This window comes from Microtus oregoni, unplaced genomic scaffold, assembly GCF_018167655.1.
Source record: "Microtus oregoni isolate MIOR12 unplaced genomic scaffold, Mior012 000001F_ref0000356, whole genome shotgun sequence".
NCBI classification, from domain to species: domain Eukaryota; kingdom Metazoa; phylum Chordata; class Mammalia; order Rodentia; family Cricetidae; genus Microtus; species Microtus oregoni.
In genome coordinates, this window is record NW_024543060.1 from 82269490 (window position 1) to 82283686 (window position 14197).

A 14197-nucleotide genomic window follows, 5' to 3' on the forward strand; every position below is an offset into this window, starting at 1 on the left:
TTTGTGAGAGAAAATTCATATTTAAAATTGTTTCAGTTAATTGAAATGATACTGGCTCTTTATCTTCACTTTAATGGGATTCTTTGAGTAATGACTTGGACCATTACAAACAGATGCTGCTTGGTTTTCATTCAACTCTGGCAGAGGCTTAGAGCAAAAGTGGTAAACTGGGGAGTGGTGCTCATCCTTATCCCAGCAGGGAGGAGCTGCAGGGCTCCTGGCTCTTGCTCAGGTTCTTTCCTCAAGCATGAAGGCTGTAACTTTCATTCAGGCAGCATTCCTTTTTATTGTCAGTTGTTCATTTTCTACTACCTTTACTTTTCTCTTATACAATAAGCCCTTATTTCTCTTTGCCTTTCTACACTTCGTTAATCCTTTAAAGCGATTTTGTCACATTTTTCTCAAAACTGTCTGCTAGTTGGATATATGATGGAATCTGATTTTTCTCTCAGCACTCACCACTTATATGTGTATGCTGGGACACATTGACAGACATCTTTTTCATATATACTACTATTTTCTGTATTTGATAGAGGAGTTTTTGAAAGAATGTTGCATCCTAGAATTCTTTTTATAATTCTTTCAATTTACACATTCGTTAGCAACATCAATATAGAATCTATAATTTGAGACAACTATTTGAATTCTTTTACAAATCTAGTATAGTGTCTCATTAATATTTATGGATATAGTCATCTTGGGTGTCAAGTAATTCACTACTAAGTCTTTTCTTGACTATATTAACTCTAAAATGTTTCAGACCACCTATTCTACTTTTCATATCATTGTTAATTTTGTATCTATAATTTCTATTCTAATATGTAACAGCTAGATGGTGTATTTTATCATATATCTATTGCTTATCTTATTGTACATTTACTCAATTAGTTCTACAATGAGTATAATAAATAAAAACATGTGAATTAAATGCTATAGGCCTCATAATTATATTACTATGACATTCATTATCAAATTAAAATGTCTATGATCCCATATCACTAGAAGTTCTACTTTCTGGAAATTCTCTTTAAATTAGATTTTAATGTGGAGTGAAAATGTGCTTCCCTGAAGTCTCTCCCCACTAGAACAATTATTGTCTCATTATTGACAAAAGTCATTGTACTTCCTCTTCCTCATTTAGGCCTCTCAAATAAATTGTCACCTTCATTCAGCGTAGACATAGACTTCTCTATTTATTGTGTTGTGGACACAAAAGTCATATTCTTCCTCCCCACGCCCATCCCTCTCTTGCTCTTTAAGGCCACCTTGATTTGCTTTGTCAAGGATCATACCCAGTATGTCAAAAGTTGCTCTGCAGTGGAGCACAGTCATTAATATTTTCACAGGGCAATATGCTTTAGATATTGATGCGGGGGTTACATATATTAAGTATGCACTAACATTTTGAGAGGAATCATATGTAACCCACAGGAATCAGACTGAAAACCTGATCTCATAAGATCAAGTCTGATCTTATGAACCCAGGAAAAGGTGAAACAGTTCTTACATGCAGGTTCTTCAGGCTCTTGAAGTCCCCATCTTTGATCTCGGTTATCTTGTTGTTTTGCAGGTCTAGCAATGTTGTGTCCGGTGGAAGGTCCTTGGGCACTTTATCCAAACCTAGCATAAAAGAAACAGGAATACAGAGTCTGTGAGAAGGAATTCTCAATACTGAATCACAAAGGATCTTTAAAAAAAAAATTGAGGCAATATTCACCTTGTAGGCTACCCTCACATTTGCAATCCTCCTGCCTCAGGCTACCAAGTGCTGGAATTACAACTGCTTCTGACTTTAAAAAAATGTTTACTAGGAAATGAAAGTTTCAATGATAGGTCTGTCTATAAAATGTTTTTCTCCAATACTTACATCAATTATAGTTGAAAATATTTTCAAACCAAATCAAGGTTTTTTTTTTCCCTTAGTCATAAACTGAAATTGTTTCCAGTATAATTGTTTTTCTGCATAGAGAAAAATCGCATTTCTTTTAGGATGCTGCACAAATCACCCACTCCATGTTGTGCCTTAAAGACTGTTTTATAAATATCTGATAGCAGAGCAATGCGAAGCTGTCCCCTCCATACAAACACCTTATGAGGAGAGTGCTGCAGCTACGTTTCCACCTCCTTTGTATACATCCGACACTGAAGCAGATTTGCATCTAAACTTAAAGTCATTTGAACTCGTCACCAAGCTCTCTGTTGTACAATGAAAAAGTATCCAATAGGGAGAGCAATTAATTTCCTTTTAATTAGAATGCCAGGACAATAGGAGTTTTAATAGTCACTTTATAACCAATGGATTTATGGTAGAGTAATATAAATTAGGGTAAATATGACGGTATATGTGAAATTAATTTTATGAAGCTTTCATTTTGGAATATAGATTTTCAGTATATTAATGTACACACTTAACAGCCAAGTGGTCCTTGGTCTTAAAAAACACTTTTCACAAGTCATTTAACCAATTCTGTTAGATATTTTTATTTTCATTTTGGGGAAGTGTAGGAAGGAAAATAAAATACAGATATTTGAGTCCAAAGAGGTGGTTCAGTGTTTAAGGGTGTGTACACCTTCTACAGGAGGTGTGTGTTCGCTTTCCAACACCTATGTCAAGAGATTATAGCAGTCTGTAAATTCAGCTACAGAGAATCAAATGGCCTCTCTTGAGTTCATGGACACGTATACACAACAGTGCAAATTCATATAAACAAGTGGGAACCTATGCACATACCCCCTGCCGAGAGAGAGAGAGAGAGAGAGAGAGAGAGAGAGAGATCTTATTTTAATAAAGTAAAAACAACCTGGAAATTCTATCCTTACATAGAGTGTCAATCTCTTTATTTCAATACATCACAACAAAACTCTAATTCTGTAATATTTTTTACAGAAATACATTTTTCCATCATTACACAGCTTAAAGTATTACCATCTCTGACTCTTTTGACAATTCTCTGCTTCTTGACTAGAGATGCAGTTGGAACAAACAGGCTCTATCCACTTGGAAATGTAACTCATAAAAAATATAATTTGCTGCAGTTTTCAATTAAAACTCAAATCACAGGAAAATATAATAACTACTATGTTGGGAAGATTGATTTCCAGTCCTGTGTATCTAATGAGCATGTACTCAGAAACCACATGGCAATCAAATTTCAAATCTCTTCATTTCTTTCACAAAAATTTTGTAGATTTAAAATCACTTATTTCTGAGCTGTTTTTTTTTTTTTTTTTTGCTGTTATTGTTGTTGGTCTTGTCCACAGACCAACACTCCAATGGCAATGGGAGGAAATATTGTTCATATCCATGACCAGTACTTAATAAAGTTCAGTATCAGATGCTGTTGGCACTCACCTGGCATCGTATGCTCTATAAACACAGAACTCATTACAGACACGGTTCCCATAATGTAAGACTGACGTGTTTTCAATCCTGAGGAGTGAACTACAAAGCAGCTACCTTGTGGGAGGATTTGTGAGGGTACCTCCACAATCATAATCAGTACTATTTTCAAAAATGTCAATCTGCTAATTTTGCTAATTGCATGCAACTAGAGGAGGCAGACTTTTGCCAAATCTTTTATAATTAGTGTGATCCCACCACGAGAAGACTTGACTTCCTTTCATTTGGGATATAGTGCCATGTCTCATTATTACTCATTTTCTCTTTTCTGGCAGGGATTTAATTTCCATACATGCTTCCTTTTGTATAATTGTGAACTAAAATTCTGGAGGCTGTCCAAACACTTGGACAATGTCAGGCTGGCATGAAATCTCACAGGTGTAAGGGAAGCAGAGCATCTCTGAATAGCTGACGGTTTAGTCATGTTGTTACCCTTGAACTTTGTAACAAAAACTGATTGATTCAAGTTATAAACTTTAGAGATGAAGACTTAGCCTAAAAATGCACTTTCAGACTTCTGATACTTGTAGATATTTGGGGTCCACCTTAGTGATAAAAACCCTAACGCTTATGTATCTGCTCTGAATTACTAAAAGACTCATACACATTTGGCAAACCTCCCGTATTGATGTTTATTATTATTACGTTGAATTAGATAGCTTTAGAGATAATTTTCAGTTAAAACTATGTTATACTGTTCCCTTCATAGCAGTAACACGATAACATATTAAACTGTTTTGTGAATTCTCTTGATAGAAGCTGAAACATAAAGCAGTGTGGTAACTCTCCTCCACCTAGTGACTTTCAGGAAGGGTTTAATGGCATGAACAAAATTCTAGTGTGGAGTAGAGGGTGTGGCAAACAGACAACACTCCAGGTTCCCCACATTATAGTTGGGTGTCAGATTTATCTGTACCCTCAAGGAAAATAAGTTCGCATGTCAGATTCCCTCCAAATTCTATACATTTCATGGCTTAAGAAAGTGGCATACAGTTAATCACCATGTTAAAAAAAAAAAGCTAGAAGTCTAATAAGTAAATTACCCAAAATATGAGTTCTTAAAATGTCCCAAAGGGAAATAATCTTAATTGTCAGCTAGTCTGTTGTTTTGTGTATACTTTATGATGAAGTTTTTAGCAGACGGCATTAAAATAAGAAAAATAAATTAGTTAATCTGACTAGTTTTGATGTTAGTTCACACACACATTCACATACACAATTCTGAGATCATTCTCTGCTTTTATTTTACTTCTTTGCTTTAAATAGATCTTTTAAAATCGAATTGATGGTTGCTAAAAGGCTGTGTTATCTTTGTAAATTTTGTTTTAGCTCTATGAAGTGAAAGACTATTTTAAAATTCAAAAAGAAAAAGTAGTAGCCAGGTGATGGCGGCGCACGCCTTTAATCCCTGCACTTGGGAGGCAGAGGCAGGCAGATCTCTGTGAGTTCGAGACCAGCCTGGTTTACAGAGCTAGTTCCAGGACAGGCTCCAAAGCCACAGAGAAACCCTATCTCAAAAAACCATTCTCATTATCTATGATTAGCGATGGGGAACCTCCTTCAGTCAATGGCCTTTGAGAGGCCGGACCAGCATGAGGTGTGGCTTTGAGGTACCAAAAGGCCCTGGTCTGCCAGCTTGCCTCTCCTTCCTGTGCTCCGCATCTTGATGTTGGACCCCATGTCCTTTTCTGAGTGTTTTCCCTCTTAATAAAGGAAACCTTAAAACACTCTATTCAGAGTTAGCTTGGGATTATTTGGTTCACGTTTCCCCCATTAAACACACTCAGCATCTTATTAGTGTCAATAAGAAAGAATTTAGACTAATTGTTTTGCTGTTGATTAAAGTCTGTTTTTCTGTTTTTATCTTCTGTACATTACAATGATTAATAAATGTTATCATAGAGATTACCATCTATTTTTCAAATATGTCAAACCCAGATTTTTCATGCAAACATCTTAGCCTTGTCAGTAAAGACTAGTGTTGTGTTGATCGTTGTTCCATGAAGTCTAGGTCCTTCAGAGTATATCTACGTAGGTCCATGTGTGGATAGGAAACCTTCAGTTCAGTTAGCTCATACTTCCCAGCAAATTATTATAGACCAAATACGCTCCTAATCAACTTCATTCTATTTAATGGAGACAAAGGAGGCTCCAGGTTTTTGTCAGTCAATAAACTATCAGCTATTTTAAAACCACTTTTGACTTCATAATTATTTGTATTAAAATTAATCCAACCATGAATTCGAGATGAATGAACCTTCACATGACACACTTGAGTCTCTCTGTTCTCATTTAAAACAAAGATGGAAAAACCTTAAAGCTAAGGTTCAATTTGATGCCTAACCACTGTCAGTCCAAACCAAAGCTAATCCTCAATGAGTATAAAAGCAGGTGATAGGTCACGGGAGCATATCTTTACCATTTATTTAGATATCTCCCTATTTGCCTAGGATGACCTTTGATCTGCTTCCCTAGGCTTCCATCTTTCTCTGTAACCCAAACCCAAATAGGCCTTGAAATTACAAACCCTTCTTCCTGGGTGTCCTGAGTAGCTGGGAGTAGGCTTTTACCACCACACCTGGCTTTGTACAGCTTCATGAGCTATGCACATAGGAGATAGTCAGCTTTTGCTTATCAATGAGATTGTATCCTGAATATAAAAGTTATCTTTGTAAGAATGTTTACATGTATTTTCAGTTATTTTCTAGCAAAATAAAAATGCATATCCATTCACTAAATAAGAAAACAGACTTCTTGGATTTTTGGAGTTCCTTTTATGTTCTGGAAAAACCGTTTTCCAGTTGTATAGCAAGCAAATATGTTTTCCCACTGTGTAGGCTGCGTCTTCCCTCTACTGATTCGTTTTCTAAACCAAAGCGTTAAAATTTGTTACAATCCTATTTCTCATACGCATTAAGTGATGAATAGTTAGGAAAATTGTGCTGTCCGGGACTGCTGCTCATTCAAAACTCTGAAATTCTGTCTTTGCAACATGAATGAAATTGGAGAGTTTCCTTCAGTGAAACAAACAAGGAACAGAAAGACAGATATTGAATGATCTCATTCCTGTATGGAACATAAGAAAACTGGTCTTACAGGAAGTTGAGGTTAGAAGGTGTTGACCCGGGGCTGGGCAGAATGGGTGAGTGAGGACAGTCTGAAGATCTATGGTTACTAAGTTCAGTTAGGGAAGGATGTTGAAGGAGGTTATACCCAGTCAACTCTAGATAGCTACATTGTACTCTATACTTCAGAAAGCAAGAGGAAAGATTTGAAAAGGGTTTTTCACGAGATAGGAATAAAGGTTTGAGAAGATGGACATGTTTAACAGACTTACAATTCACTCAGTGTATATGTGTGCCAAAGTATTACATGGTACCCATAATGTATCCACATTTTACAAAAGCATGTATTTGTTAAAAGTAAATATAAAGGCTGGGTTGGTAGTGGCGCACGCCTTTAATCCCAGCATTCAGGAGGCAGAGGCAGGAGGATCTTTGTGAGTTCGAGGCCAGCCTGGTCTACAAGAGCTAGTTCCAGGACAGGCACCAAAAACTACAGAGAAACCTTGTCTCGAAAATCAAAAAAAAAAAAAAAGAGTAAATATAAAAGGAACAAGTTTTACTTAATGACTGGACTTAATTAGTTAAGACTACATTTTGCTGCTTGGTTTTTCAATGAAATGATCTTTATTTGATAAAGGTAGAAGAGAAACTCTGGCTCTCACGCTGGATTCTGGTTCAACTCAAAAACTAAATTGCAACAGAATCTGCAAAAGAATTTGGCCACTTTCTATGGCCATTTCATGTTTACCTTCTCAGTCCTCTGTGCCCCATATAAGCTTGTAATGAAATGATGGTACTCTGAAGAGAGATAACTAAGGCCCAACACTCTGTGCATCGTCCAGAAGTGTTTACCTTTCCTCATGGACATGTGAGAGGGCTTTAGTTTCTCAATTTTAATTTCTCGTCTGGGAAAGGAATCAATGTTGTTTAACATCAACACAAATAACTCTTAGCGGTAAACACAAAGTCAAGCATTTAAACTGACAACGTCTGTTTGTACTGAAATCACATATAGGTAATATTGATCAAAGATTGGACATTGTATCTCCTCTCTCTTGTTAAAACCTCCGACAAGGATAATCGTATGGAAAACTTCGCCATGGAAAGTGATAATAATTCACAGTTCCACACCTAAAACGCCACTGATCCATCATAGGGTGTAATGTACCGGATTAATGAACGGATCAATGAGTTATCTATAGCCTTTGGATAGCATTCATATACACTTTCACTGGAGGGTTAAAGTGAGGTACAGTTTGTGTCAGTACTGAAGATGATGGAGATAAATATTTCTCAATTATTGATATTGAACCATTTCAATGTTTTTCTGAGCTCCTTTGTATAGTGTATTCCTTTGGTTAATATTAGTGGCCATTTCTCTTCAAAATATGGCTAGCAAATTGCCCTGAATAAATATGGGGCTTCTCAGAGACACACCTTGCTGTGTTGTGATACCCCTTTTATAAGGAAAGATGCACAGCAAAATGCTATTCCTGGGATCATCTTTTCCACAGCATTGAACTGAGCTCCCAAGTCCAGTTGAAGAGTGAAAGGAATGAGAATATGAGCAAGGAGGTCAAGACCGTGATGGCTTCATCCACTGAAACAGTTTGCCTGAGCTAATGGGAAATCTCCAACTCCAGCCCGACTGGGAAAAAACAAGCACAGGACCAAACTAGCTCCTCTGACTGTGGCTGACAGTTGTATGGCTCGGGGGCTGAGCAGACTGAGGGGCCACTGGGAGTGGAACCAGGAATATTCCTACTGCATGTGCTGACATTTTGGGATCCTCTTCTCTTTGGATGCATACCTTGCTCAACCTAGATATAGTAGAGGGGGCTTTGGACTTTCCACAAAGCAATGTGCCTTACCCTCTCTGAGGATTAGATAGGGGTGGGGTGGGAGGGTGTGTGGAGTGAGTGGGAGGAGAGGGGGGAGTGGGAACTTGGATTGGTATTTTTTAAAAAAAATCTAATAAATTAAAAAAAGAAAATATACAAGTGAAGAGGAAGAAAGGAAAAACAGCTGACATGGGAATCAAGCTCACTGACCTTTGGCCCAACCACTGAGCCTTCAAACTCTCTGCATATTTATCTTTTAAGCATGTGGCTCTTGGAATTTCAGGCCATTTTTTACTTTTAAAGGGATAAGCCAGCTGTCTTTGGTGTATTAGGCTAGAGTTCCCTGCTCCCAGAGTATTTTGGATATTTACATTATATTATAGCTGTAGTTATTTCTTTGGAAATTTTCTAAAGACCATAAGCATCTTGGCTGCAAACTGTCAAAGAAGAAGAAAACCAAGACCGGAGGATAAAGGGAGAACTTATGTATCTAGAAGATAAATTTCTGTTGCACAACCCAACTCATTTTGTTTCTGACAACTGCATATTTTGCGAGTTAGTAATGTGTAATTCTGTTGCCTGGACCTTGTAAAGAGAAAAGGCCTGACCAGGCTTTCCTAGTATCTACCATCTTAAGAAAACAAATCAAGAACTAAACACAAAACAAACAAACAAAGCACCAACAGAAAAAGAATCCCTGGAAACAGACTACAAGAAGAGGCATTGGTAGACGTTTTACTTTGTAAAAGGAGGTCTATTAAAGTCAGAATGGCTTTACTTTTAAGAGATTCATTGCAAACTGCAGAACTGATGGAACCGATTTAAGAAGAGCTCGTGGGGGGGGGGGGGAGGGGTATTGGTTGCGGGTGTGAAGCAAAACCATAAGGAGTCCTAGTCTCAAGTCTCCTTCTCCTTGACAGCTTTCTTTACTCCTCGTTAGGTGGCGCTGTCTCTCACTTCTGGAATCACAGAGATAAATCCTGAAAATGCCAATCACCGAGACTTTCCACTTCACTGAAGAAGCTGCGCAAGATTGGCCGGACTCACTTACCCAGGTCAGAACACTGGACCACTCGAAGATGACATTGGCAGCGGAAAGGACACACAGGTCCCAGGGGCTCCAGGTGTGGTAGATCAGGAGGAAAACCAGAGTCTTCAGGGCCTACCCCAGAAGCCTCATCTTCTAGCATGAAGTCGAATAAGCCTCTCTGTTCAAACGGTCCAGCCCAAGAGACTTGCGCCAGAAGGAGTAAGAGGAGAGTTGTCTTCATGATTATCTCACGTATTTTCACAACCTGGGGACCTGAAAAGCAAAGTGAAGGGATTAGGAGGCGCGAGGTTGTCACTTAATTCATGCATTATTTTTTATTTACAAAATATCCCATAGACGAATGAGTACAGAGAAAAATAAAGAAAAAATATAGTAACAAAAAATAACACTGTGATGAAGTCAGGCATTCAAAAAGTCTCTGAAAGGCGACGACAGGACACATACACCATTTGCTTACCAGTAGCAATCCAAACGGTACTAAAATCGCTTGCTTCATTTAGTGGCCTGGATTTAAATGATGAGTTGCCACATCCCTGGCCAGTTGTTTCTGAATAAGAGATCACGTCGGTATTTTCCATGCTCACTCGGCAGTGCCGTACCACGATCAAACCTCTGCGTATACACTGAGACATCTCCAAGTCCAACCAGAGGCACCTCATCAAGCCACGTTCCTCTCCAGATGCCCCTGCATTTTCCTAGGTCTAGGGTTTTTCACCCCCTCCTTAAGGTGTTTGTGAGAGGCTCCTACACATTCCTGCCCTGAACATTTCTGTTATCCCAGACCGTCTTCCACATTGCTGCCCGAGTCACTGTCTAACACTTGAGCTTCACCTTGCTTTTGTCTGTTTTCATCTCATGACTTATCAGTGATAACCGTGTTTCCTGAGTTGTCCGTGAAGCCGTTCACTATTTGGTACCAATTGATACTTAACGCTACCTTTCTCTTCATTTCTTTCTCTCTCTCGAGGGTATACTCAATCCTGACTGCACAGACCCCCCCCCCTTACCATTTTGCTTACCTACCTTCCGAGGAAAGTTTAATGGTTATGCGAGATTCTGGCTTTCCCTCCTGTAATTCCTGACTCATCCAAGGCGTTTGCTCTCTGCGTCTTCTGGGATCCCAAGTATGCTGTTCTGACCTCTTTTAATGAACTTATCACATATTATAATGTGTTTTGTGTGTTCACTCTGTCCCCCACATTAGCGGATGTTCTTCCTTGGGGCGTGACTTATTATTCCTTGTTCTGTATGCCTTGCACAATATTTTGAACACGAATGACTCAGCTAACCATCAGTTTATTAACAATACAGTGTTTTCTGCTGGTTCCAAGAAACCAAACAGATCCGAAGCATTAAAACACAAAGTGTATATCTACCGCAAATGTCAAGCTATTTAGATATGAATGAAATAACTCCAAATGGACAGTATAAACAACAAAATACATTTGCTTAAATGGAGATCAAGCAACCTATTTTGAGATGGGATGGCCAAAGATCTCTCTGCAGCTCTTAGAAGTCGTCACCAAGCCTATTGTCACTGTTTCTTTTAGACTCATGATCTCAACTTAGAATTATACATTTACTCTTGTATAGCTATGCCTCTGTAAATGCAAACACAATGCTGCTTGTGCCCCAGTTGTCCATCATAGCTACCAAAAAAGAAAAAAAGGAAAGAAAACAGCATCTTTGACCAGATACAGTATCTATGGCCTAGACATTTTTACCTGATCCACTAGCAGAGACACAAATGCTTTGTAATATTTTTTAAAAAATTCCCTTTTATTCTTAGTTTACTGGAATATGTCTAAATACTGTAGCATCACTCCAGGAATACTGGAGTATGTATAAAACAGCACACCCCATCCAGGATTTTGATTATCAATTAAAAAGGCCATAAAAATTGTAATTCACTTAACTGCCCCCAAGTTCAATAAAAAAGTGTCCTCTAGCAGGCCATTCCCACTGAGTTACTGGGTCTCTCTTAAAAGGGAGGTTATTGTTTTGGCAAGAAGTTTACTTGGATGGCCATAAAGGAGACGCCTTCTAACTGTTTCAACATTGAAATACAATGTTTATGGTTTACCACAGGTTTGCTGGCCTCGCATATTTAATGTCTTATAATTTTCAGGGGAAAGCATGAGTCAAAGTAATCTCAGCTTTAATAAAGGGTAAGGAGAGTTAGTGCAGATGTCTCTTGGTAATCCATTCTCCAGAGCAGAGATGCCTGGTAGCTTCCCTAACAACCCAAAAAAGGAAATGTTGAGCCCTTGGCTCAGAGGAACCCTCATCATTTATATTTGCTTACCCTTGTTAAAATAGTACGAATTCTCTGCACAACGTTCCTTTAGATTAAAGCTGGCTACAGTCAGGCTGCATACCATTTCGGCTACTTGCTCTTCTCTCTCTCGCTCTCTCTCACTCTCTGTGTGTGTATGTATGTATGTGTGTGTGTGTGTGTGTGTGTGTGAGAGAGAGAGAGAGAGAGAGAGAGAGACAGAGAGAGTCTACATACCTGAAATTTTTATTCTAATTTTCATAAAATCCCTTTATATAATATTTTATAATATTCATAATATTCAAAGTTCCAGCATGATAGAGCAATTAATAAATATTTGCTAAGGGTCCTCACCATTGTTTCCGTGATTTTTTTCTCATGTAATGAATAGCAAATAGAACATCAAAAAGAGGTTGTCCACACACAAAGAAAGGAGGTTGTAACAGATGAGACACACTTTCTATATCTCATGGGAACTGTTACTCTCAAATATTTAGAAAGTTGCTCTTCCACCAATAATGGTTCTGTAGTTTAGAAAGGCCTTATCAAAAGTATTATTTCTGGACCCTATTTAATTAGGCATATCATCCCGAGTGATATCTGTATAAACATGTTTATACTTTCCGTGGTTGCTTCAAAGTCAAAACTTAACACTTGAGGGGCTAGACAGTCTACTAATACAGAACAGTTTTTGCCCCAGTAATTGAGAGATTTCCTTCAGTAATTATTTAATAGAAATAATTAAAAAATAGGCAATCAGAGTAGCATTTGTCTGTAGGCAAGAGCTGCGATAAAACTCAAGTTTTGCTTTTCTTTTCTTTTTTTCTGGTAAAATAAACATCAACAGGAAGAAAAAGTCATAGGCACTGAGATCACTGGGGGCACACTTAACCCATCTGGTTAGGCTGTTTAAACTTAAAATGAGAATCGACCCCACCCTCACCTCACAGGCACTGCACCTCTTAAGAAAGTTTCATTTGCACTGAATACATTGACAGGAACATTTATTTACATCCAAGGAAGTTTGCTGCTGTACCATCCTCAGATCTTTAACATAGCGATGTTAAAGTTATTTAACATTGTTTTGAAGTTATTTTCAGTGTAGCTTTTCACCTCTTTGGTACTAATTCCTATTCATTTTTGGTGTTGCAGAAATAGACTTTATATTTCTATAGCTAGGCACTTTCTGAGGCTTCTTTAAGATTTGTGAAGTCTGCAAGAATCCAGGAGGGGAATAAATCTTAAATAGCTCACCTAGGCACAAGCAGTGGACTAGCTTAGAATGTTTTTCTATTAGCAGTTCATAACGAGAGGAATGTTTCATCGGTACAAATGCAAAAACCTCAGCATAGGCAGTCATGGTGTTAAGTTACAGGTTTTTAATAAGCATCTTTGCAAGAATAAAAGAGAAAGCACTAAAACAATGCATTCAAACGATTATTTTCCCGAGTACTTAATTTCTGTTTTCAAGCAACTCCTGCATCTAAGGTTGCATAAAGATAGTCAAAAGTTTAGCACGATTTCTTCCTCGTTTCTCTCTCTCTCTCACCGGGTATTTCTTTCCGCCCTCCACTTGACGGAAGTTTTATTAGCCTGTAGCAAAATTCAGGACAATTATTGAAAGCCATACCTTTTAATCCGGGTATTTGCCACGGGAGCCCTCAGAGCTGAGATGTAATTACACTAGATATTCAGCCCGAGCAAAAGAGTTCGCAGGTGTGGAAAGGAGGAGGGGGGCGTGCTGCGCTGTGACTGTCACTAGGCTGAAAACCTCCAGCTTCTACTCCATAGCAGAGTGAAAAACGAAGGTTTCATTCAATGAGAACAGCCAGCTGACACCCACATTAGATCATATGGTAATGATACGTCTCTTGTCTTGTAGCCAGAAACTTTATCGGTCTCCCTTTCCCCCCTCCACGTTTGCTTTATTCCTTTTGCATCCGCCTAACATTCCAAACCGCTTTTGTAGTCTCGAGAAGCAACTTGATTTGAAATTTGTCTTATTTTTCTCCCTTCCCCCCCCCCCCCCCGGAAAAGATTGCAACTGAAGAGTTTGTCTCCCCACCCCCAAACCCATTCCGCTCTCCGCCCTTCCCAGCCTTGTTTGTAAGCTGTATTTATTTTCCTTCGGAGATCACGATTTTTCCGGCTTTGGAGATGTGTGGGTCTGGAAACTGAGTGAAATGGACCTTGTCGCTGTTGTAAATGTGGTCTTCCTAGCAGCCTCCCACGGAATGCCTCGTGGGCTCTGAAGTCCCAGTGTGCTGCATTTTCCCGTGCTTTCTGAATGTAGATCTAGGGTATTCTGGAAGGAAGCCAGAATTTAATCTGGAAAGTGTGTCATGTATTATTTCATTACCCACGACTTAAAAACCTTTCTTATTGTCTACCCATGGCTGTTGCTAAATAAAACACATAGAAACTAGAAGCTATATAATGGTATTTAGTTTGTAGGTTAAAAAAGATAATTTTTTTTTCTATAGATGAGACCTTTATGTAGTCAGGGCTTTCTGTGGCCGTTTCCAAATTTCAGTAAATAGGAAAAAAGAAGAAAAGAGAGGGAGA

General features: G+C 38.4%; 1 protein-coding gene across 5 annotated transcripts in view; it reads right to left on the bottom strand.

Moving 5' to 3' along the window:
- Positions 1-13557, bottom strand: part of Dcn (decorin) — a 32997-nt gene extending 19440 nt beyond the window's left edge. The window contains exons 1-3 of one of the 5 annotated variants that reach the window (XM_041665652.1): positions 13263-13557; positions 9358-9609; positions 1508-1620 (exon numbers count right to left, since the gene is read on the bottom strand). In XM_041665652.1, coding sequence (XP_041521586.1) covers positions 1508-1620; positions 9358-9577 — 333 coding nt within the window. In that variant the 5' untranslated portion in view covers positions 9578-9609; positions 13263-13557. Of the gene's footprint in view, positions 1-1507; positions 1621-9357; positions 9610-9814; positions 9973-10376; positions 10573-11662; positions 11682-13262 lie in introns of those variants that run through there. The other 4 variants (XM_041665637.1, XM_041665646.1, XM_041665662.1 and 1 more) reach the window with 4 other exon arrangements.
- Between the last annotated feature and the right edge of the window lie 640 nt (positions 13558-14197).